Raw genomic sequence first — 22815 nt, forward strand, 5'->3', positions numbered from 1 at the left:
AAACTCATGTATCCTTGAGCATGTAGATTTAGAGTTTGCATTAATAAATTGACAGGCAGGATGGTGGGGGTGGGGGTGAGCATTCACCCAACAGAACCACCACAAGTGATAAGAACAGGGTGACTGTAATACAGCCAAATGAAAGGGGGACCCGGAAGAATGATTACCAATCCCTGTGCTTGGGACTCATGGTGCGTAGATGGAAGAATAATATGCCTTTGTTAGGTTTGTACTCGTGGTATTTCTGTGTAGGTGCTCTTAGGACCAACACATCTTGAATCCACTTAAAGTTCATGTGCTTTTGGCCACTATGTATTTTCTTGATCAGCAGACAAATAATGCAGACAAAAAGGACTGCTGTAAAAAGGCATGCTGTCAGAAAGATCGGGAATGCCCGTCTGAAAAGGATGTATGCTTGCTGTTTATCCAAAATGCTATCATGGGGGAAATGAGAAAGTGATGCATTTTAATCTACAGGCAGGATGTTTCTAAGACACAATGGGAGTGAAAGTTAAGATGAGGCCAGTGGCTGTATTAAAAAGAGGCCTTTTGTCACGAACATTTAAACCCTTTTTGGAATGACAAACCTATATTCAGAAATGCCTGATACTTCCTGACCCCCAATTCTCATAAACACAGGTGTCCATCAATAACCAAAGAAACATTCTATGAGCTAGAGCTTATCCTTACTGTATGTGATGTACTGTTATTTTATACTATTCCATTTCTTCTTTTTAAAATGCTCACCTAGTATTGCTAAATGGTCACAACCCACAGTTTGAAAACACTGACTTATAATAAGTTACAGAATTTGGAATATAAGCTCCATTAAGGAATGCTAGTTTTGCCTTTTTTGTTCACTGCTGTTTCCCCAAGGACCTGAAATAGTGCTTGACATTTGTAACTCAACAAATATTTGTTGAACAAGTAAGTGAGTGAAACTGGTAAGGACTAGTTCACACTCTCCTTTTTGTTTTACACATGTAAACACTGAGGCTGGGAAGTACGTGTGATGTTCCCAAATCACAAAATTTAGTCTAAACTTGGACATACACTTATCTCTTAATTCTCAAGCCAGTAGGTTTTCTTGGTTTTTGTTTTTGTTAAATCACAACATCTCCCCCTCTCTGGTCATGGATGTTATAGAACAGGTTAATCATTCAAGGCATAACCTCTCCCTTGGTCAAGGGTTTTGCCGTGAGAGGGATGGATGTTTTGTTGATTCTTTATGTGCCTCTAGGACCTGAACATTCCGTTTCACCTTTGAGGTTGCTAGTCCGCCCTGGGGAAGTCTCACAGTTGGTGTCTCTCTTTTTTTTTTTTTACATTTTCTTGTCTATTCTGTGAACACCAGTAAGGATAATTTCCCAAATGTTATTTGCATAGAATCTCTCTTCCTTTCATTAATTTTCTGATATCAGCCCTGGCTTTTAGGCACCATTGGTTATTTCTTGTCACTTCAGGAAATGAGAGCAATGACATTTTAGATTTAATGCTGTCATAACTGAAACTCTAAAAAGACTGGAGAATCTAATTCCTTGGCTTAGTTTTCTTTCTTTCTTTTCTTTTTTTTTTTTTTTTTTGAGACAGAGTCTCACTATGTCGCCCTGGGTAGAGTGCTGTCATGTCACAGCTCACAGCAACCTCAAACTCTTGGGCTTAAGCAATTCTCTTGCCTCAGCCTCCCAGGTAGCTGGGACTATAAGTGCCCCTAGCAACACCCAGCTGTTTTTTGTTGCAGTTGTCGTTGTTGTTTAGCTGGCCCAGGCTGGGTTCGAACCTGCTAGCCTTGGTGTATGTGGCTGGCACCGTAACCACTGTGCTATGGGCGCTGAGCCGGCTTAGTGCTTTTCATTCTGTTTTACTCTTTTTTTTATTTCTACACTGTGCCATTCTCACTTATGGGAAGTGTTAACTACTGAAAAGGTTTTCCTTATTCCCAATGTCTTAAATAGCAAACTTATCTATGGCAGCAAACAGTAAAAGTCAGAGCAGAATTGAAGAGACTTCTCCTTATTCCTGGCGGGTGGGGAGGAGACTTCCTCCTTGGGGAAGTCCCAAAGATTTCTCCAGGGCTGACCTTTGTCTTTGTTTTGTAGAGTGTCCCAGTTACTAGTTTTATACTTAGTTTTGGGGGGAGGTGGAACACTGGGGAGAGGAGATGGCTCTGAAGTAATTGACTCAAGATTTAAGAGTACGTTTAGGAATACCTGGAAGGAACAAGTAAAGCTTATGAAAATGCTGCGTGTTCTGCCTTGGTGATCTTTTCTCCCTTCTCCAGTCTTTCTGTGAAGTGTTGGGAGGTGACACTTTTGGGTGGGACATTGACCAATGTTCTGGGTCCTCTTTTCAAGCCGAGTCCGTGGAGCCCTTTCATCTGGTGTGGCTCTCAAACCCTCCTTCCCCTTTTGGCCTCCTGGTCTCTTTCCATAACTGGGTGTGGGGCTGCTACTCTTATCTAGTGGATAAAGGCCAGGGGTGTTACCTGGGAGGCCGCCTAGGACAGCCCCCACCGTGGAGAATTCTCCCATTCAAAATGTCTGTGGAGCTGCAGCCAAGAATCCCTATTCCAGCTGGGTCCTTTTCAGGGGTCTCCTGAAGGGACTAACCCTGGTGTGGAGATCTCCAAAGACTCATCCTACTTCTGGGATTTTTATCACATCCAGAAACACAGCACAGAGACAGCCTCACACACAGGCTTATAAGAGGAAAAAGTATCTCGTGATCTTCTTAGATATTACCGCTAAAGGTACTTTGAACTGTGTCTCTAAGTTTAAAAAAAGGGATGCATATTTCCCCTTGTTAGTATATCAATAAAACAGTCCTGGAGACTGAGATTTCTTATTCCTATTCTGGTCGTACAGCCATTGTTACCTGTTTGAAGACTGCAAGAGGTATATGTAGTTTTCTTCCCCAGAGAAGCTTCTAGGGCTCAATTATACATTAATAGGTACTTTCTTGTGTAGATAGTGTTAAAATTCAGCCTAAACTGCAGATATCTCAGACTCCTTCTCTGGCATTTTCTTCCCTCCTACTTACATTTTCTTGGGGACAGCTGACACTATATTCTTCCTTCCATGAGCTGTCATTTGTACCCTCCTATAAACTTCCTCTGTAACATAAAGGTAGGTGACCTCTTCCAAAGGGTAACAATCTTCAGATAAATTATGTATGAGACAGAGGTCATTAGTCTGTTTTATGTTAAAAAAACAAACAAAAACCTTTGTATGTAAAAGTAGTGAAAATGCATTATAATTTTTAAAAGTTCAAAATGAAAGCAGAAGAGGAGAGGAGACTGGTTCTTTGCCTCCAGCTCAGTCGCGTGTAGCTTTTGTCTGATTAGTCACTAATTCGTATTGATGGGCAGGTGTGTGCCAGCTCAACCCTGCATCAGGGCTAGGGCCGAAGGCACAGGATCAGAAGGAGAAGGCCAAGTACCGCCCAGCTGCAGGCCAAGTTCTAGTCCAGGAGACGTCACACAGAGCTTGCTAAACCCAGAGCCAAGGCTCACTTCTCAGCTTGGACACAGGGAAATTCTCAAAAGCAGGAGAAACCTAAAACTGACTTGTTGAAGTGAACGGGACTTGGAAAAACGGCGAGGAAGTTTCAGGCAGAGAAAATATCGTGTACAAAGACAAAAGAGAGCATGTTTTAGAAAGAGATACATGGAGGTGATTAATGTCGCTAAATTAGACACTTAAAAATGGATAAAAAGACACATTTTATATTATATATTTTATAATAAAAATTGGACAAAAAATAATGAGAGTTATATTAAAAAATTTTTTTTGAGTTATACATTCCTTTAAAAACAAAAACCAAAAAAACCAAGCTAGTCTCCTGGAGACCTAACTGGGTGTGGGGCTGCTACTGACATCCAGTGGGTCGAACCTGGGGGTTACACGGGAGGATGCCTAGGAAAGCCCCCACCACAGAGAAATCTCCAGTTCAAAGTGTCTGTGGTGTCGCAGCAGAGAACTCCTGTTCTAACTAGGTCCTTTCTGGGGTTTCCTGAAGGGAAACCTGGTGTGGGGTGAGTAGGAAGATGCAGTGGGAGGGCCTTGGGCGGTGAAGGCAGCAGCAGGAGGTGTGTGTGTGGGGGGTCCAAGTTGTCAACAGCAAGAAGCTTTAAGAAGAGGTTGGAAGCTGTGAAAGGATTCAAGGCGGGCAGTGTTGTGGTAGATAAAAGCTCTAGGAAGCTGCTCTGGTGGCAGGATGGTGAAGGATTGGAGAAGACAGAGCCCTTCAGGGAGCTTTAGCCTGAGAGCCAAGCCTCATGGAAGAGGAGAGAGAGGAGAAATCTCCAGGATGAGTTGCAGGGCATAGTAAGTTGGGGAAATGACAAATCCTTGCACCCACCTTTTATAGCTAAGGTGTCTGAGGCTCTTTTGAGGATAAATATTTGGTTAAAGGACTCCTCACTAATAGTTGGCTGAATCAGTTTTCATACACTTCTCTGTCTGTATTAGTTTCCTTGGGCTGCATAGCAAAACTGGGTGGCTTTAATAGAAACGTCTTGTCTCTTTGGGTTGGAAATCTGAAATTAAGGGGTTGACAGTGCCATGCTCCCTCTGAAACCTCCAAGGACATTTTTCCTTGCTGCTTCCTCACTTCAGCTGGTGGTTGCAATCCTTGGCCTTTGCAGCTTGTAGCTGCATCACTCCTGTCTCCGTCTCCCTCGTCCCAGGTGTTCTCTCCGTGTCTCTGTGTATCGCACATGTCCGTCTTCTCTCTAGGTCTGTGTTCGAATTTCCTTTTTATAAGGGCCTTAACCATCAGATTCGAGCCTACCCTAATCCAGTATGACTTCACCTTAACTTGATTACATCTGCAGAGAGCCCGTTTTCAAACAGAGTTGCATTCACAGGTCACAGGGGTTAAGGGACTGGGAGGTTAGGCAGTCGAATGTATCGTTTAAGGCAACAGTTCAGCCCACAACACTATCTCATTTCAAAGCTCATAGGTGTCTTTACTCTTTTTAAAAACCTCTGTCTCATAATAAAGCATTTGAATTAAAGGCTTCAAAATTCTCTTCAGGTCAAAAATGGTATGAGATGGCTAAAAAGCTTTTAATTGCTAATCAGAGGAAGTCTTGAAGCAGTTGGTCTTAATTGGAGTGAGAGTCAAAGATGAAGAACTGTTTAGGTGGGAGCTCCAAAGTGGGAGGGAGGACGGGGTCGCAGCACCCAAGGAGAGGAGCTCTTATGCTTGGCTTAATTGTAGGTTCTGCATTTTTAATGAAAGCGGCTTTTGCTGCTTTCCCTGGTTGAAATTTGTGGAAATATGTGGCAAAATGTGGTTATGCATGGGAAAGTGAGGAGAAAGTTGCTTTGATCAAATCTTTAACCCATATATCCATTCAAATACAGTATTTATTAACATTCTGCCTAGATGCTGAGTTCTCAGATGAAAAGATGAGGAAGTGACATGAGGACTTTGTAGTCTAGAACTAGATACCCCTTCAAGATGGGACTCTTTTCTCTTTGTCGTTCTGGGTGGTCCTGCTATTCCTTCCTAGATCACTCTCCCTCACACACGTTTCCACGGAGGCCAAAAGTGTAAGAACTTCATCTGCCTTAAGTTATTCACTAGCTCTCTGAAGTCGGAAGTGGTGTATTTTGTCAACTCTAAGACAGCACAGATTGTAAGAAGTATTTGTATTTCGTTAAGGAGAAAAAATGCTGTCAGTTGAACTAAAAAAGCAACCCAAAAATCAACAGTGCTTTATTGTCATATAAAATTTAAAATTTTAAGTTTGTTGATTTTTTTTTTTTTTTGAGACAGTCTTACTTTGTTGCCCTTGATAGAGTACTGTGGTATCATAGCTCACAGCAACCTCAGACTTTTGGGTTGAAGTGATTCTCCTGCATCAGCTTCCTGAGTAGCTGAGACTACAGGTGCCTGCCACATGTCTGGCTATTTTTTTAAAAACGGGTCTAACTTTTACTCAGGCTGGTCTCAAACTCCTGAGCTCAATCTATCCACCCACCTTGACCTCCCAGAGTGCTAGGATTACAGGTGTGAGCCACCACACCTGGCCTGTTTATTGACTTTTTAAAGATTTATTCAGACATGTATACTCATCATAACACTCCTGTGCATGTTTTTTAAAATAAAAAGTTAATGCGCACCCAGAGGTCAGTGAGTAGGGCACTGGCCACATACACTGAGCCTGGCAGGTTTGAGCCTGGCCTGGGCCTGCTAAACAAGAATGACAACTGCAACAAAAAAATAGTCAGGTGTTGTGGCAGGCGCCTGTAGACCCGGCTACTCGGGAGGCTGAGGCAAGAGACTCACTTAGGCCCAAGAGTTGAAAGTTGCTATGAGCTGTGATGCCATGACACTCTACTGAGGGCAACATAGTGAGCCGCGATACAATCTCTCTTAAAAGAGATGTCTATAACTGGATCTGGGATTTTTTTAAGCCATTGACACCTATTTTGCAAATTTTGGTGCGTATTTGCAGGTGATAAGCAACTGTGTTGTGACGTGGCTTGGCTGACCAGCCGTGCAGTGTATCTATAGATGTAGGTGTAAAAATGTCTCTTTAGGACGATGGGCTCATCTGTCTTCTCCTTCCTCACTGCCAACACTCTGGGGCTCTCACGTGGGCATCTAGCAGTTGCCCTGTCACTGGGCTCCAGGTTCTTCCGAGCCCAGGCCACCCTCTACCCTACTGCTGGAAGGACTTTTCAAAAGACAATCTCAATTTGTCACTCTTTTGTTTAGTGTTCACCTGGGGCAGGGTCAGGGATATCATGGGTGGAATTAAGATAGGCCAACAATCTCTTTATACAACTAGGCTAAGAAGAATTAAGACAATGGCTAAAATGCTAGCAGGATGGAATGGATTATAACTAGTTTTTAGTGACTTGGGTTTGACACTGTTACCTATGACTCTCCAGCTAGGGATCCTCACAAGTTCTCATCCCCTCTGGAAAGTAAAAAGTCCCTGTGAAGAAAGAAAGCACTAATGCCTTGTCTCGCTCTGCTCTAAAGAAAAAGTGTACCTGAAGAAGCAGGAGTCCAAAGTCAGAAAGATTTGAGTTTTAATCCAGCCTCTGTGCTTCTAGGCAAATTATGTACCCTCAGAGGACCTTAGTTTCCTGATGGAAATAAGCATTGCTCTTCTCAGGGGTGGTTGTAAGGTTGTAAGGTTTTTTTGTTTTTATGAGATAACATGTGTATCTCCCTTTACAGTCGGTGGTATATTGGATGTTAACAAATATTAATCAGCTTGGCACCTGTGGCTCAACCGGCTAAGGTGCCAGCCACATACACCTGAGCTGGTGGGTTCGAATCCAGCCCGGGCCTCCCAAAACAACAATGACGGCTGCAGCCAAAAAATAGCTGGGTGTTGTGGCGGGTGCCTATAGTCCCAGCTAAATGGGAGGCTGAGGCCAGAGACTTGCTTGAGCCCAGGAGTTGGAGGCTGCTGTAAGCTGTGATGCCACGACATTCTACCCAGGGCAACAGCTTGAGGCTCTGTATCAAAAAAATAAATAAATAAAAATTATATTTTCTCTCTTTACATTGTCTTTTAAAAACAACTTTTCATCAGATTCTGAAAAGAAACATTAAAATTAATGAACAAATAGAAATTTTTAGATTATTTATGGTTTAAGTATTCTATACTTTAATATCTTCCTATTTTCATGTTGTGAATGAGAAATTATTATTATTTCTTGAGACAGAGCCTCAAGCTATCCCCCTGCGTAGAGAGCTGTGGCATCACAGCTCATAGCAACCTCCAACTCCTGGGCTCAAGCGAGTCTCCTGCCTCAGCCTCCCAAGTAGCTGGGACCACAGGCGCCCGCCACAACGCCTGACTATTTTTTTGGTTGCAGACGTCATTGTTGTTTGGCAGTCCTGGGCTGGATTTGAACTTGCCACCTTAGATGTACGTGGCTGGTGCCTTAGCCACTTGAGCCACAGGTGCCAAGCTGTGAATGAGAAATTAATATCTTTTTCTCTCCAAAGTTATTTCATATTAAATACCATACTATTACTGAACATATAGGAAACAAGAATAATAGCTAGAAAAAATATAAGAGGTAAGATTTAGATTCCTGGTTTGGAGAAACTGTAGAGTTGGAAGTAATGAAGACTGCTTTTGATCTAGTCTACCGGATTAATAATTGTCTTTACAGCGTCTTATTTTTATTATTGATTTTAGATACCTTCCAAGTCTGACTTTCTGCCCCATTTACTTTGTTTTCAGATCAGTGATTTGAATCATTTGCTTTGAAATCAGACTGTTCAAAATCATAACACTACCAAGTATTCAGGTGTGTTTACCTTGGGCCAGCCGCTGCGCTCCTGCAAGCTCCATGTGCTCCTATGTAAATGGTGCTAGTGAATCTACCTCATAGAAATGCTGAACATAAATGACTTAATATTTGATATATTGGCACTCTACCCAGAGCGGCAGCTTGAGACTCGGTCTCAAAAAAAAATATATATATATACACACACACACACATACACATATATGTATATATATATTTAATATATTGGACCCCTTAGCTCAGATTTGGCTATAAATAGAATGTGCTCACTGATGGCAGCTGTGGCTAATAATTTTCTGAAGGCATGACTATCATGTTTTGCTGGTGATTTTGGCATCTATTCATTCTATTCTTTTGTGTCCTTTATTTCCTGACTTTTTCCCCCAGTTGATTATTTTAAAATACCTTTAAAATTTAACGTTGATAAGTTGCTGCCACCTACAGGCTAACATAGAAAAGGCAGAACACGTAAGTACCAACTTTCTTAAGATGCTGAACTGAAATCTCCAGGTCTTCCAGGCAGTCCTGAAGCCAAATGTCAGTAACTCCTCAGTCTCCTACTCTGAGAGATTTATTTTTCTTGGGAGCCTAACTGAACACTTGAATAGTTTAAGAATCCTCTTAGATTCTTTTTGGAATTGGGCAGTATGCATGATGTGCTATTAGCAATCGGATATTATGTTTTTCCCCTTGGTTAAGTAGATTTGAAAAATAGTGTGAAAGAGCCTTTTCTGTTAAATGCAAGGTTTAGTACCAGAGTTTTGTGTTTTGGAGTCCTGTTCTAGTTGGAGAGCTTGGGAGTTCTGAGCAAAACAATTAAAAATAAAATGAAGAATGTTTATCGGTAATTCTGAACTGATTCTTATGACACTGCCTTTCATGATTGTCACTTGGTGTATGTGTCTCCCATCCTCAGTCTCATGTCAACTAATGTGACAAACATAAAGGATAAATTTGCAAGCACACACAGATCCCCAGAAATGGTTTCTCCTAGTGCACAGCGCAGTACCTTGTTCACGGTTTGACCTGGCAGAAGTCGGAGCAAGACGGGCCAATGCCAGATAGCAGGAGATGAATCCAGTTTGGCTTGTGTGCCAACCTAAGGGGCTGAACTTTGTTGTGAAAACAGTCAGGAACCATTAAAGGAATTTAAGCTGAAGGGAGACACACTCAGGTTACTATTATAGAAATTTACTTGGGCAGTCCTTTTGAAAATATTTTAGAGGAGACCTACAGAAGCAATTATTCATTGAGCTTTTCTTTTCTTTTGCTAGAGGAGTGTGTGAAATCCCACACTTGTGACATGAAAATGGGTGGATGGGTCTAGTTAGAGTAAGGCAAGTAAGGTGAGTGCTCACTTGTAGGGAGTCAGTCTTCACACAACCCATGAGTGTTTTTAATGTTCCTGGAGACAAGGGAATGAGGACAATAAAGACAATTGTAATAGAGTAGAATTTATAGATGGGCCTAGGTGTGTGTGTGTGTGGGGGAGTATCAACACCCTTTGTGGAGACAGTGATGACCCTGAACTTTGGATGTACTCCACTTATTCCCTTGATCAGTAAATGGGTGTTTGTAACAGTAATAATATATGTTCTCTTTGTGGTTTTTCATGTCCTAATTTTTTATTACCCATTTGATTAGCTTTTAGTTATTTTTATTTTTAAAGATATTTATTAATCACTAACAGGGTTATAGAAAATAAAGGAAAAGGAATATGGATTTTGGAGCTAGATGTTACCTACTTAATTTTCTGTGTTCTTGTGGGACAGATTAGTTAATGTCCTACTCATATCAGGAGCTGGGGAGAAAAAGCTCATCTTCTTATCTCCACCTATAAGAACTAGTTTTTTTATTGTCCAGTGAGTCAGCTGTATGTGTTGTTTTAGTTAATCTTAAAATGACTTCCTAAGCCCTTTTAGGCCCCAGTCAGGCCCTTACGGACCTTTTTCCTGGGGTCCTTTCTGGCCTCAGCCAGGCCCTTATGGACCTTTTTCCTGAAGCCCTCCCTGACTTCAGCCAGGCTTTTGTAGGTCTTTTTCTTGAAGTCCTTTGATATTCATATCAAGCTGTTTTGTGAATTTCCTGGAATAGTATGTTCTTTGTGGAGGCTCATGTGCTGTCCCATTATCCTGTATACCTGACCCTGATTACAATTATTTTGTATAATTATTTTATTATATCAATTTACCTGAATACAGATTTTTGTGTAATTATTTTATTATATCAGTTTAATCCTATTCTCATGATCTTAACTTTCTTAATGTTTCACACACAGTTGCCTCAGATGTAAAGTTTAAGGGGTGCCATAAAGCTCAGTCATCAAATGATAAGTTAATACAATGTTTGTTTTTGAAAAGTCAAAATGGATGCAAAAAAATCCATGATATTTAAATATCATAATTTTAAATAAAGACAGGACTGGCAACAGTGCTGTATGTGCAGCGTTATTTTGGAGCCCAAGGCAAAGGGAAATATCAGTAAACTGATTGTGTTTGTTTAAAATGTTGATATTTTGTTCATCATGGATTTTTTTAATATAAACTTTGAAAAAATACTGCATTAAAATATTTATATTGAGTGTTTTAGTGGCCCCTTCAGTTTTGCACCCAGGGTTTGGGTGCTTTGCTAGCCTCATCTTAGCCTTGCAGATGGGAGTTGGGCAGGAAGCAAGGGGAGAGTTGAGGGACAGCTGCCTCCCTGGCCAGTCTCCAGAAACATGGAGTCCTTCCCGATGGGCTCTGTTCCAAGGGACCAGACTATGAGATTGGTCTTAATGTCGGCAGTCTCTGTGTGGCTGTTGGAAAGTCATGGCTCCTCTGAATATGTGTACATTACGATTCTTCTTTGAAGGTATCTGGATGAGGTACGTTTTTATTAATAAAAAACTACAAGGAAGATGTTTCCCGCCTCAACTAATGGAAAGAAAAGGAATAAAGATTTCTTCAGGGTGTCTGGTATTATCTGGGGCTGCTGCTGCTTGTTGGGTTTGATCACCACAAGATGTTGAAGATGTGTACAATCCCCCTCCCCCTCAGGTTAATGCGAAAGGGCTAAAATCTTTCACCTAATTTGTACTGATTTACTCATGCATCATTTTAAAGTCTTGGCAAGACCCTATTCTGGGCCTCTGTAGTAACTTTAGTGTGACTGACACTGAACAGAAGCTGAAAGAATCCTATTGTCTCTAATTCATATTTGGGCAGTCTGAGTTCGTGGTTTCCTATGGTTAGCCCAGACTTTTCTTTTGTCCTTCACTGGGAGAGCCAGGTCATTTGAAGGTCACGAAAGGTGGTGTGTGGATCTGAGCTTAATTGGCTTTATTCTAGCTGGGATGTCGGAGAAGCCTAGAGGAAAATTTTACTTAGCTTTCACGCCTTACAGACTTTTTTTTTTAAATCCCTAACAAGGTCTGCTGAGGACAGACCCAGTCCCTGAGGAAGGAGAAGATGTTGCTGCCACGATCAGTACTCCAGACAACCTATCAGAAGAGGAGCGAGAAGAGCTGAGACGAGAACTGGCAAAGGTAAAGAATCATTTCTTTTCCAACTTGAAATGTACTGTCATTTGTATTTCTAAAGCACACTGTGATGTCCCATAGTCATCTCCCAAGGAGAAAAAGCACTGTGTGTTTACTTGTCCTTGGATAGAAGGGGGTAATAGAAGTTTTTGTTTTCTTTTTTAAAAAGAGATGGAGTGTCACTTTCTCACCAGGCTGGAGTAGTAGAGTGGTTCAATCTTAGCTTACTGCAGTCTTGAATTCCTGGACTCAGGTGATCTCCGACCTCAGTCTCCTGAGACCCTCGGACTACAGGTGCATGCCACCACTCCTGGGCATCATTATTATTATTATTACTTTAAGAGATTGTATCTTGCTGTGTTGTCTGTACTGGTGTCAAACTCCTGGCCTCAAGTGATCCTCCTGCCTCAGAGAAGTTTGTTTTTATATGAGAAAATGTATATATGGGTAAGGTGGATCTGAAAAGGATGATGTGAAGTAGGAAATGGAAGAGAGGAGTGCTAGGGAATATCTTCTAAGGAGAGCGGTGCCTGTGGCTCAGTGGGTGGGGCCCTGGCCCTGCATATCGAGAGTGGTGGGTTCAAACCCAGCCCCACCAAACTGTAACAAAAAAATAACCGGGCGTTGTGGTGGGCATCTGTAGTCCCAGCTACTTGGGAGGCTGAGGCAAGAGAATCACCTAAGCCCAGGAGTTGGAGGTTGCTGTAAGCTGTGTGACGCCACAGCACTCTACTAAGGGCAATAAAGTAAGACTCTGTCTCTACAAAATAAAAAAAAAATCTTGTAAGGAACTTCACTGATATCTGTTAGACTTGACTCTTTAGCTGCATCAAAGCCCTCGCTGTGTTGTGAAGACAGGCACTTGTAAACTTCCTTTCTTTCTCCCTTCCAACTCACTTATTCTCTCCCTCCCTTCTTCCCTTCTTTTCTTTCAAGAAATTCACATAACATAAAATTAACCATTTTAAAATGTGCAGTTCAGTGGCATTTAACACATTCACAGTGTTGCATAACTATCATCTCTTCCAAGATCCACACTTTTTTTTTTTTAACCTCTAAAGGAGACCCTTGTACTCCCTAGGCCCCAGTCTCCCCTCCCTTAGCTCCTAGCTACAGCTAATCTACTTTCCAATTCTGGATTTAACTAATTTTTGGATTTTTATGTAAGTGGAATCTTACAGTATGTTACCAATCATATAATTGTGTATCTGGGTTCTTCACGTACTGTTTTCAAGGTTTATGCATGTTGTAGTACATCTTAGTACTTTATTCCTTCTATGGCTGAATACTATTCCATTGTATGTGTCTGCTATATTTTATTCATTCATTCATAGACCTTTGGTTGGTTTCTACTTCTTGACATTGTGGACAGTGAGTTAAGTACATTTATATTCAAATATTGAAATATATAGTTTTAGGTTCTTTTTGTTTGTTTTTAGAGACAGAATCTCACTTTATCACCCTCAGTAGAGTGCTGCAGCATCACAGCTCTCAGCAACCTTTAACTCCTGGGCTTAGACAATTCTCTTGCCTCCTGAGTAGCTGGGACTACAGGCACCCGCCACAATGCCCAGCTATTATTTGTTGTTGTTGTTGTTGTTGTTGTTGGAGTTTTCTGGGGCCAGGTTGAAACTTACCACCTTCAGTATATGGGGCTAGTGCCCTACCCACTGAGCCACAGGCGCCACCCAGTTTTAGTTCTTTTGCATATATATCTAGAAGTGGAATCACTTCATTATATGTCGATTCCTTTACTGTATGGTATGGTTTAACTCCTTTTGAGAATTGCCAAACTGTGTTTTATAGCAGTGATGCCATTTCATGTTTCTATAACCAGCTTCTCCCCATCCTTGTCAATTTGTTATTTTCTGTCTTTTAATGATAACCATTCTAGTGCCTGCAAAGTGGTATCTTACTGTTGTTTTGATTTGTATTTCCCCAGTGACTAATGATATTGAACATCTTTTTATGTGTTTATTGGTCATTTCTATATCTTCTTTGGAGAGGTTCCAAAGCTGGGGTTAGAGCACTGGTCTTGTATCTTCTTTGGAGAAAAGTCTATTCAAGTCATTTACCCATTTTTAAAATTGGATTATTTGTTAAGATGTAAGATTGTAGTATATATTCTGGATACTAGACCTGTATCATATATCCTGAATATTTTGAAAAATTTTTCAGATATGTGATTTGCAAATATTTTTTCTTAGTTACTAGCTTATCTTCATTTTTGTGATACTGTTCTTAGATGTACAAAAGTTTTATATTTTTATGAAATTTGTTTTTTTCTTTAGTTGCTTGTGCTTTTCCAAATCCAGGTCATGAAGATTTACTCCTACGTTTGCTTCTAAGACCTGTACAGTGTTTGCTGTTATGTGTATTTAAATGCCCTTGATTCATTTTACTTTTTCTATGTAGTTTGTGGTAGGGGTCTTAATTTCATTGTTTCACATGTGAATATTTAGTTTTCCGAGCACCGTTTACTGACAAGAATATTCTTTCCCTAGTGAATGCTCTGGGCATTCTTGTAAAGCAGTCAACTGTGGATTATAAATGTATGGGTTTGTTTCTGGACTCTCCATTCTATTACATGTGTGTGTTCTTATGAAAGTACCACACTGTTTTGATTTGATTACTTTAGCTTTGTAGTAAGTTTTGAAATTTAGAAGTCTTCTACTTTTTTCTTCATTTTCGAAATTGTTATTAAGGTTCCTTTGCAATTCCATATGCATTTCAGAATCTGCTGTTTCAACTTGCAAAAAAGATCACTGAGATTTTGATAGGGCTTCATTAAATCTGCAGATCAATTTGGTCAGTGTTACCATTTTAATGATATTAAGTCTTCCAATCCAGGAGAATAGAATGTTTTTCCATTTATTTATGTCTTATTTGATTTCTTTTAGCTGAGATTTATAGTTTTCTGTGTAAAAACCTTATACCACTTAGTTACATTTATTCCTAAGTATTTCATTCTTTTTGATGCAATTTTAAATGGAATTTTTTTTTAATTTTCTTTTCAGATTGTTTATTGCAATTGTAGAAATATAGTTGCATCTTGTATCTTGATCTTGTGTTCTGTACCTTTACTAAATTTGTTTATGAGCTTGAGTAGTTTTTTTTTGAGGATGCTTTAGGATTTTCTTTACATAAAATCATGCCCTATGTGACTAAAGATAGTTTTACTCTTCCTTTTTAATTTGGATGCCTCTTACCTATTTCTTCTTGCCTGATTGCTCTGGTTGAATCATCAGTACATCGTGGACCAGCAGTGGTGAAAGTGAGCATCCCTGTCTTTTTTCCTGATTAGAGGGGGAAATCTTTCAAATATAATGTTTTATCCATATTATAGCACATTTCAGTACCTTTTTTTATTGTTTGGGATTCATTGAGGTTACAAAGACTTAGGTTACACTGGTTGTGTTTGTTAGGTATTGTAATTGTGTCATTTCAGTACCTTTTTATGGCTGAATAATATTTTAGGGATATACCACATGTGTTTATCCATTTATCAGTTGATTGACATTTAGGCTGTTTCCATTTGGGGGCTGTTCAAAATAATGCTGTGACCATTTGTATACAGGTTTTTGTGTGGACCTATCTTTTCAGTTCTTTTGGGTAATTTGAGAGTAATTCCACTCTTAGGTCACGGAGCAGCTCTGTATTAAACTTTTTGAGGAGCTGTCAACTTCTTTGTTGCTAAACTGTTACCATTTTTCCAGTAGCAGTTTCTAAGGGTTCTAATTTCTCCACATCACACTCCTGCCTTTTTTATTGTAACCATCCTAATGGGTGTAAAATGGTACCTTATTCTGGTTTTGATTTATATTTCTCTAATTACTAATAAATGGGTTTGAGCATCTTTCCAGGTGCTTATTGGTCATTTATATATCTTCTTGGGAGAAATGTCTATTTAAGTACTTTTCCATTTTTAAATTGGGTTTTTGTATTATTGAGTTGTAAGTTTCTTTATATATTCTGGATACTAGACCCTTACCCTGATATGGAATTTGCACACAATTCCCTCATTCTTTTGGTTATCTTTTACTTTCACGATAGTGTCCTGTGAAGTGCTATAGTTCTAAATTTTGAAGTCTGATTTCTCTCTTGTTGCTTATGTTTTATATGTCACATCTGGGAAACCATTGCCTAATCCAAAGTTTTGAAGATTGACCTCAGTAATTTCTTGTAAGGTTTATACAATAATAGCTCTTACTATTAGACTTACTAGGTCTCTCTTCCATTTTAGGTTAATTTTTCTATGTTGGATGAGTAGTAAAGGACGCTATTTCATTCTTTTGCATGAGGAAATCCAGTTGTCTAAGCATCACTTTTTGGAAAAAATATTTCTTTCCCTACTGAATTGTCTTGACACCTTTATTAAGAAAACGATTGGCCATAAACGTTTGGCCTTCTTCTCGACTCTGAGTCCTACTCCCTTATCTACATGGGTATTCTCACGGCAAGTACCACAGTCTCCATAACTGTAGCTTTGTAGGAACATTTCCCATCATTTTTTATTTATATCAGAGAATTTGTTTTTCCCCTCCAGAACTTGAGCTTTATTTATAGTTGCTTTATCCTTTGAATATTCTTCACAGAAATGATGAGAATGTAAGTATTATGTCACATATAAATACCTGGTAATATTTTGAGACGTCCAGTTGCTATGGTTAATCACCCTAGACTCAGGGGTCCTCAGACTTTTTAAACAGGGGGCCGGTTCACTGTCCCTCAGACCGTTGGAGGGCTAGACTGCGGGCCCTGGGACAAGTTGGCTGCTAAACAGGACAGGCAATGGCGGCAAAAACACCTGGTGGGCCGGATAAATGTCCTCAGCAGGCTGCGTGTGGCCCGCGGGCCATAGTTTGAGGATCCCTGCTTAGATCTGTGGGAGATTTTGGTAGCTAATAATCGCTTTTGTGTATGCCGTCTAATATGCTGTACTCTGTGATTTTTTTAATCACCTCAAACATTTATCATTTCTTTGTGTTTTGAATATTCAAAATCCTCTCTTCTACTTTTATAAGAATGTGCAGTAAATTATCATAAACCATTTCACCTTCCAGGGCTACAGAACACCAGACCTCATTCTTCCTATCTAGCTTTCTTAAATTATTTAGGTAGATTAAGGGGGTACAAGTGATTTTTTTTTTGTTACATGGATGAGTCACATAGTGGAGAAGTCTAGGTTTTTAATATACTGATCACCTGAGCAGGGTACCATGTACCCAGCAGGCAATTTTTCATTCTGCCTCTCCTCCCACTGTGACTCTCCAGTGTCCAGTAAGTCACTCTGTATGACCAGGCATGCCCGTTGCTTAGCTTCTACTCACAAGTGAGAACATGCAGTGTTTGTTTCCTTGTTCCTGGGTTTCTTTCCTTAAGATTATTGCCTCCATTTCCATCCAAGTTGCTGCAGATTATTTCATTCTTTTTGATGACTGAGTAATAGTCCATGGTGTATATATACATTTTTTAAATCTACTTATCCATTGGTGGGTAGTTAACATTGGTTTCATATCTTCATATCTTTGCAGTTCTGAATTGTGCTCTGATAAGCATATGGGTGTAGGTGTCTTTTTTTATAAAATGGCTTCTTCTTCTGGGTAGATACCTAGTAGCAGAAATGCTGGATTTAATGGTAGGTCTTCTTTTAGTTCTCTGAGGAATCTCCATGCTGTTTTACATGCAGGTTGTACTAATTTGCACCCCCTCCACCTGCAGCATATAATCATTCCCCTTTCACTGCATCCATACCACCATCTGTTGTTTTTTTGACTTTTTAGTAGTTGCCCTTCTGACAGGGTTAAGGTAGTATCTCATTGTGGTTTTAATTTCTATTTTCGTGATGATTAATGACATTGAGGCTTTATTCATATATTTGTTAGCCATTTTTATACCTTCTTAATGGGGTTATGTGTTTATTTTTCTTGCTCACTTGAGTTCCTTATAGATTCTGGATATTAGGCCTTTGTTAGATGGATAGCTTGTGAACATTTTGTTTCATTCTGTTTACTCCATTGATTGTCTTTTGCTGTGCAGAAACGTTGTAGTTTATGTCTCACTTATTTAGGTTTTTTTGGGGAGACAGAGCCTCAAGCTGTCCCCCTGGGTAGAGTGCTGTGGCATCACAGCTCACAGCAACCTCCAACTCCTGGGCTTAAGTGAGTCTCCTGCCTCAGCCTCCCAAGTAGCTGGGACCACAGGCGCCCACCACAATGCCTGGCTATTTTTTGGTTGCAGCCATCATTGTTGTCTGGCGGGCCTGGGCTGGATTTGAACCCGCCACCTTAGGTGTTTGTGGCTGGTGCCTTAGCCACTTGAGCCACAGGCACTGAGCCATTAGGTTTGTTTTTGTTGTTGTTTTTTTTGGGGGGGGGGGTCTCAGCCATAATTCTTTACCTGGACAAATATTGAGGATAGTTTTTCCTAGGTTTCTTCTCATGTTTTTATGATTTCAGGCCTTACAGTTTAAGTCTTTAATTGATCTTGTTAATTTTTAGATATGGTGCGAGAGAAGGATCCCGTTTCATTCTTCTGCATGAGGCTACCTAGTTTTTCTAGCACCATTACTGAAGATGGTGTCCTTTCCCTCTGTATGCTTTTTCTGCTTTGTCAAGATCATTTGTTTGTAGGTATTTGACTTCTGTTTCTAGGTCCTCTATTCTGTTCCATTGGTCTCTGTGTCTATTTTTATTCTAGTAAATGTTCTGGTTACTAACTCCTAATAAAATTTGAAGTTGACTAATGTAGTACCCCCATATTTGTTCTTTTGGTTTAGGATTGCTTTGACTATTTTTGCTTTTGTTTCTGTACAAATTTTACAGTTGTATTTTTTTTTTTTGATTCTGTGAAAAATGACATTGGTATTTTGATAGCAATTGTATTGAATCTATAAATTATTTTGAGTAGTGCGGACATTTTAACAATACTGATTCTTTCAATCTCTGAACATGGGATTCTTTTCTATTTGTGTCATCTATAATTTCTTTCATAAGTGTTTGGTAGCTTTTCTTGAAGGGATTTTTTTCACCTAGGTTAAATATATCCTAAGGTATTTTTTTTTGTTTGGGTTTTTTTTTGGCAGCTATTTTATATAAATGGGATTGAGTTTTTATTTGATTCTAAGCTTGTTATAGAAATAATTCTAATTTTGTATGCTAATATTTGTAAACCAACACTACTAAATTTATTCTAGGAGTCTTTTTTTATCCTGTATTTTTAAAAATACTAAGGAGATACACATGTTTTTGGTTACATGGATCACTTTTATAATGCTTGAGTCGGGTATAAATGGACCTGTCACCCAGATAGTGTTCATTGTACCTGGTAGGTAGCGTTTCACGTATCACTTGCTTCCCCCACCCCTGCTTGATTTCCACTGAGTTTTACTTCCCTCTGTGCACGTGTGTGCTCAGTGGTTGGTTCCAATTTAAAAGCAAGAACATGTACTGTTTGTTTTCCCATTCTTTATGATAATGGTCTTTGGGATAATGGTCTGCAGTTTCTCCAACTTGTTGCAAAAGGCATTCATTTTTCCTTTTAGATGGCTGAGTAGTACTCCATTGTACGAATATATCACATTTTGTTAACCTACTCATGAATTGATGGGCACTTGGGTTGACTCCACATCTTTGCAGTTGTGACTTGTGCTGCAGTAAATGTTTGAGTGCAAGTGTCTTTTTGATAAAATGACTTATTTTTCTTTGTGTATATACCCAGTAGTGGGATTGCTATATCAAATGGTAGACCTACTTTAGTCTTTGAGGAATCTCCATGCTGTTTTATACAGAAGTTATACTCATTTGCAGTCCCGCCAACATCATAGAAGTATTTCCTTTCTCTCTGCATCCAGGCTAGCATCTTTTTTTTTTTTTTTACTTTTTGATAAAAGCCATTTTAACAGGGTAAGGTGATATGTCATTGTGGTTTTCATTTGCATTTCCCTGATAATTAGTAATGTTGAACATTTTTTGATATGTTTGGTGGCCATTTGTATGCCTTCTTTTGAAAAGCTTCTGTTCATATCTTTTGCCTACTTTTTAAAGGTTTTTTTCCCCCCTGTTTGAGTTCTTTGTAGATTTTGGATGTTCTTTATCAGATGTATAGTTTGTGAATATTTCTCTCATTCTATATGTCATCTGTTTGCTCTATTGATTATTTGCCTATTGTGCAGAAACTGCTTAACTTAATCAAGTCTTATTTATTCATTTTCACTATGGCTGTAATTGCCATTGTGGTCTAATCGTAAATTCTTTGCCTAGGCCAATATCTAGAAGAGTTTGCCTACATTTTCTTATAGAATTTTTATGGCATCCTGCCTTACATTTGAGCCTTTTATCCATCCTTATTGAATTAATTCTTATGAGTTGTGAGAAAGATGTATCATACTTTATTCTGCATGTGGCGTTCTCGTTTCTCAGCACCATTTATTGAATAGGTCGTCTTTTCCCCCCTTTATATGGTCAGCTGCTTTGTCAAAGATCAGTTGCCTGCAAGTGGATGGTTTTATTTCTGAGTTCTCTGTGCTGTATTTTTGTGCTAATACCATATTGTTTTGGTAAGTATAGCCTTATACTGTAGTTTGAAGTCTGGTAATGTGATACCTTCAGATTTGTTAATTTTTTTTAAGATTGCTTTGGCTATTTGGGCTCTTTTCTGGTTCCAAATGGAGCATAGAATTATTTTTTTCTAGATCTGTGGAATATGCTTTTGGCACTTTCAGGGGGATTGCATTGAATTTGTAAATCACTTTGGATAGTCTGGACATTTTAACAATGTTGATCCTGCCAATCAATGAGCATGGTTATGTTTTTCCATTTGTATCATCTGATTTTTTTCCTCAGTGTTTCATAGTTTTCTTTCACCTCCATGGGTAAGTATATTCCTAGATATTTTATTTTCCTTATAGATATTGTAAATGGCACTTTGTGATTTGGCTTTCAACTTGACTGTTATTGGCGTATAGAAATGCTATTGATCTGTGTACATTGATTTTGCACCCTTAGAGTTTGCTAAATTTATCAATTCCAGGATTCTGTTGGTATAGACTTGGGGGTTTTCTAGCTATAAGATCATATCATCAGCAAAAAGTGATAGTTGACCTCTCTTTTCCAGATTTGAATACCCCTTATTTATTTCTCTTGCCTGATTGCTGTGGCTAGGACTTCCAGAGCTATGATGAATAGAAGTAGTGCCAGTGGACACCTTTGTGTTGTTCCAGTTCTTGGGGGAATGCTTTCAACTTTTCTCCATTAAGTATGATGTTGGCTGTGGATTTGTCATAAATGGCTGTTATTATTTTGAGGTATATTTCTTTTATGCCTAGTTTATTGACAATTTTCTTCATGAAATAATGTTGGATTTTGTCAAATACTTTTTTGCATCTATTTAGAGGGTTATATGATTTTAATTCTATTTATGAGGTACATCACATTTATTGACTTGGGTATGTTGCTGCACCATCCCTATATCCTTGGGATGAAACCCGCTTTATCATGGTGAATTATCTTTTTGATGTGCTGTTGAAGTCAGTTTGCTGGTATTTTACTGAGGGCTTTGGCATTTGTGTTCACAAGGGATATAGGTCTGTGGTATTCTTTATTTTATCCTTTCCTAGCTTTGGTATAAAAACAATACTGACTTCATAGAATGAATTAGGAAGGATTCTCTCCTTGATGTCGTGGAATCATTTCAGTAGGGTAGGTACCAGTTCTTTGTAGGTCTGGTAGAATTTTGACTGTGAATCAGTGTGGTCATGGACTTTGTTGGGACATTTCTAACTACTGATTCAATCTTGGTATTCATTGTTAGTTCTTTTAGGATTGCTATTTCTTCTTGATTCAAACTTGGGAGGTTGTGTGTTTCTAATAATTTGTTTCCTCTTAATTTTCAAGTTTGTGTGCATTGAAGTGTTCGTAATCGTATTGGATGATCTTTTGTATTTCAGTGGTATTATTTGTAATGTCATCTTTTTCACTTATGATTGAAGGCAGTTGAATCCTCTTCTTGGTTATTCTTACTAGTGCTCTATCAATATGTTTATCTTTTCAGAGAACAACTTTTCATTTCAGTGATCCTTTCATTATTTTTTGGTTTCAGTTTCATTTAGTTCTGCTCTGATCTTTGATATTTCTTATCTTCTGCTAGCTCTGGCCTTGGTTCTTGTTTTTCTAATTCCTTATGATGAGACATCAGGTTGTTAATTTGTGATCTTTCTATCTTGATAGAGGCTTGTAGTGCTATAAATTTCCTTCTCAGCACTGCTTTTTGCTGTATCCGAGATTTTTTTTTTAGCTTGTGTCACCATTGTCATTCAATTAAAATTTTTTAAAAATTTCCATCTTGATAGAATTGTTGACTCAAAGATTGCTCAGCAGCAGACTGTTTAATTTCCACAGATTTTTACTGTTTTGAGAGTTCCTCTTGGAACCAATTTCTAGTTCTATTCCGCTATAGTTTTTTTTTTTTTTTTTTTTTTTTGCAGTTTGGCCGGTGCTGGGTTTGAACCTGCCACCCTTAGTATATGGGGCTGGTGCCCTACCCACTGAGCCATAGGCGGCACCCTATACTGAAGTTTTTTTTAAATAAACACATAAATAAGAGAAAAAGGAAAGTTCTTTTCAGTCATATACCAATTTATACTTGTAGGTGGAACAATAGCAAGAGCAAAACGCAACACCAACAACAACAAAACCATTTTGCAACCCTAAAGGTGATATTAGATTCAGGCAAGAATCACCAGGGGGAGCCTGGGAGCAGTGGCTAATGCCTGTAATCCTAGCTCTGGGAGGCCAAGGCGGGTGGATAGCTTGAGCTCATGAGTTCAAGACCAGCCTGAGTATAAGAGTGAGATCCCATCTCTAAAAATAGCTGGGTGTTGTGGCAGGTTCCTGTAGTCCCAGCTACTTGGGAGGCTGAGGCAAAATGATCACTTGAGCCCAAGAGTTTGAGGTTGCCGTAAGCTGTGACCACACTCTACTGAGGGACTCTGTCTCAAAAAAAAAAAAA

At 39.2% G+C, this 22815-nt stretch overlaps 1 protein-coding gene across 2 annotated transcripts in view; it reads left to right on the forward strand.

Moving 5' to 3' along the window:
• TPD52 (tumor protein D52) overlaps positions 1-22815 on the forward strand; it is a 140321-nt gene that overhangs the window by 91423 nt on the left and 26083 nt on the right. For both annotated transcript variants that reach the window (XM_023517722.1, XM_012810481.2), the window contains exon 2: positions 11699-11814. In XM_023517722.1, coding sequence (XP_023373490.1) covers positions 11699-11814 — 116 coding nt within the window. The remainder of the gene's footprint in view (positions 1-11698; positions 11815-22815) is intronic.

Source organism: Otolemur garnettii, unplaced genomic scaffold, assembly GCF_000181295.1.
Source record: "Otolemur garnettii isolate 467f Iridium unplaced genomic scaffold, OtoGar3 scaffold00004, whole genome shotgun sequence".
Classification (NCBI taxonomy): Eukaryota; Metazoa; Chordata; class Mammalia; order Primates; family Galagidae; genus Otolemur; species Otolemur garnettii.